This window comes from Adiantum capillus-veneris, chromosome 3, assembly GCF_014529385.1.
Source record: "Adiantum capillus-veneris isolate H3 chromosome 3, ASM1452938v2, whole genome shotgun sequence".
In the NCBI taxonomy this organism is placed as follows: Eukaryota; Viridiplantae; Streptophyta; class Polypodiopsida; order Polypodiales; family Pteridaceae; genus Adiantum; species Adiantum capillus-veneris.
In genome coordinates, this window is record NC_140933.1 from 172766285 (window position 1) to 172768490 (window position 2206).

At 38.7% G+C, this 2206-nt stretch overlaps 1 protein-coding gene across 1 annotated transcript; it reads right to left on the reverse strand.

The window, feature by feature from the left end:
• Positions 1-329: 329 nt before the first annotated feature.
• Positions 330-767, reverse strand: LOC147462197 (uncharacterized). Its single transcript, XM_086502939.1, has one exon. It carries the CDS (start codon positions 765-767, stop codon positions 330-332), a length of 438 nt encoding a protein of 145 aa, XP_086359065.1.
• Positions 768-2206: the final 1439 nt, after the last annotated feature.

Genomic DNA, 2206 nt, shown 5'->3' on the forward strand with positions numbered 1-2206 from the left:
TACTTTTTCAATTTTCAAATATTAAAAGTTTCCCTCTCTTATTCCCTCTTTGTCTTATCTCTCTTCTTCTTCCCTCCCTCCAAAAGTGACCCATGCTCTCTTTCTCTCTCCTCAACTGTTGCTGCTGAAAAGTGTAGATCTGCAATACTTGTTCCCACTCTCTCTCTAAAATTCCCTGACATCTCTCTCTCTCTCTCTCTCTCTCTCACACACACACACACACACACACACACACACACACACACACACACACACACACACACACACACACACACACACACACACACACACATATTAGGGAACCTTTTTGTAGCGTAGTCTACCAAACATCATTTTAATTCTATAATGTCTCCTTCTAGATTTGTGACATGTTCCTCCATAGCTACATCATCTCCTTCTACATCTGCAACCTCTTTCTCCATAGCTACAACATCTCCATCTAGATTTTCAACCTCTGTCTCCATATCTCCAACATCTCCTTCCAGATCTGCAACCTCTTTATCCATCTCCATAGCTCCAACATCTCCTTTGAGATTTGCAACTCCTTCCTCCATATCTCCAACATCTTCTTCTAGATCTGCAACTTCTTTCTCCATAGCTCTAACATCTCCTTTGAGATCTGCAACCCCTTCCTCCATAGCTCCAACATCTTCTTCTAGATATGCAACCTCTGTCTCCATAGCTCCAACATCTCCTTTGAGATTTGCAACCCCTGAGTCCTCCATAGCTGCAACATCGTCTTCTAGATCTGCAACCTCTTTCTCCATAGCTCCAATATCTCCTTCATTCATCAAGGTTCCCTAGCCCACTTTCACTCTCTTCCGAAGCTTGGATCTCTCTTTCAAGTTCCATAACCTCACCACCAGCTTTCCTTCTCTAGCTCCCTATCCCTTTTGAGATCTCTTTCCACAATTGTTGCAATACCTCTCTCTCTCTCTCTCTCTCTCTCTCTCTCTCTCTCTCTCTCTCGTTGAACTAGGCACCAAAGGAGTGTACTTGGTCATAGCTACCAAAGGATTACAATGGAGTAGAGATCTATTGTACATGGTGCCAATGCAGTGAAATGCAAGGGGTGTATGTAAGGCTTATCAAGGATCACAAACTTTCAGTGTTGGCAAAGGATCCTGCAAAGCATGTGTGGTTAGTGTATTTTTCAAGTGAATGTCTTATTGAAGATTCTTTTTGAAATTAGAAGTATTCTTTATCAATCGTCTCTTCTTTAGCAGATTTTATATATTATTCAACATTGGAAACTAGTACTAAGGCCTTCAAAACAATTATTTGTAAGCTGCTAGTCAATGATTTTGGAAGAGGTAAAGTGTTGCGGATTTAAGAGACTCACATTGTATTTAATTTTTGATATTGTAAATCTTTGTGTTCATGTTTAATTTATAGAAGGAGTATTGCAAAAGCAAACAATGTGCAATTTCATGCTTGCAACATTTGAATACTCAAACCCTGGGGAGATATAACCAATCACTTAGTGGTCAGTTGCACACCAAGACCAACCAAGTAGATGGACATTCAACTATGGAACCAACCCTTAGCACACAATTGCAGGTTTTTTCTCAAGTTACAACAAAGAAATATGCTGCAAATGAAAGGCAAGACAAAGGGGCCAAATAGGTGGAGCAATAGAAAAAAAAGAGAGGACCCCTTCATCACAGTGCTGGGAGAGAGACCTAAGAGTCTAGATCTATTTCCCATTTACTCAACACTTATGTAGAAAACTCATATGCTAAGACAATGGGCCCATGTACTTTATTAATACAATGTATTCTTTTCCATATTACAGTGTCATCTAATTGCTTACACTACTTTTTGTTATTGTTTTGAAGTAGTTTATGATATCATTCAATTAGTGGTTAATTGTGTGCACTTGTCTTGAAATACTAAAGTTTTCCCCATTTTCTAAGGCCCACAAAAATGTATGTTGAAATGCAAGTCAACCGCCAGGAACTCTTGTAGATGATTGCATGTTCTTGTACATAAATGGATGTCAATAGTGGCCAGTGAAAGGGTAGTCACAAGGAACCATAAAACAAAGGAAAGATCATTATTTGTATTTCCATATAAAGGACATCTAAATCTAAATTGTGGACATGAACCGCGTAGTTTTTTCCAATAGTGTAATCAACCTTTATAGAAATTAGAAAGAATGTCATATATGAGGACCTATTTAATTGGTAGTTTAAGGAAGTGCTTG

Bases quoted from the DNA above. Each gene is read 5' to 3' on its own strand.
- LOC147462197 (XM_086502939.1), bottom strand. From the start codon at position 767: ATGGAGAAAGAGGTTGCAGATCTAGAAGACGATGTTGCAGCTATGGAG.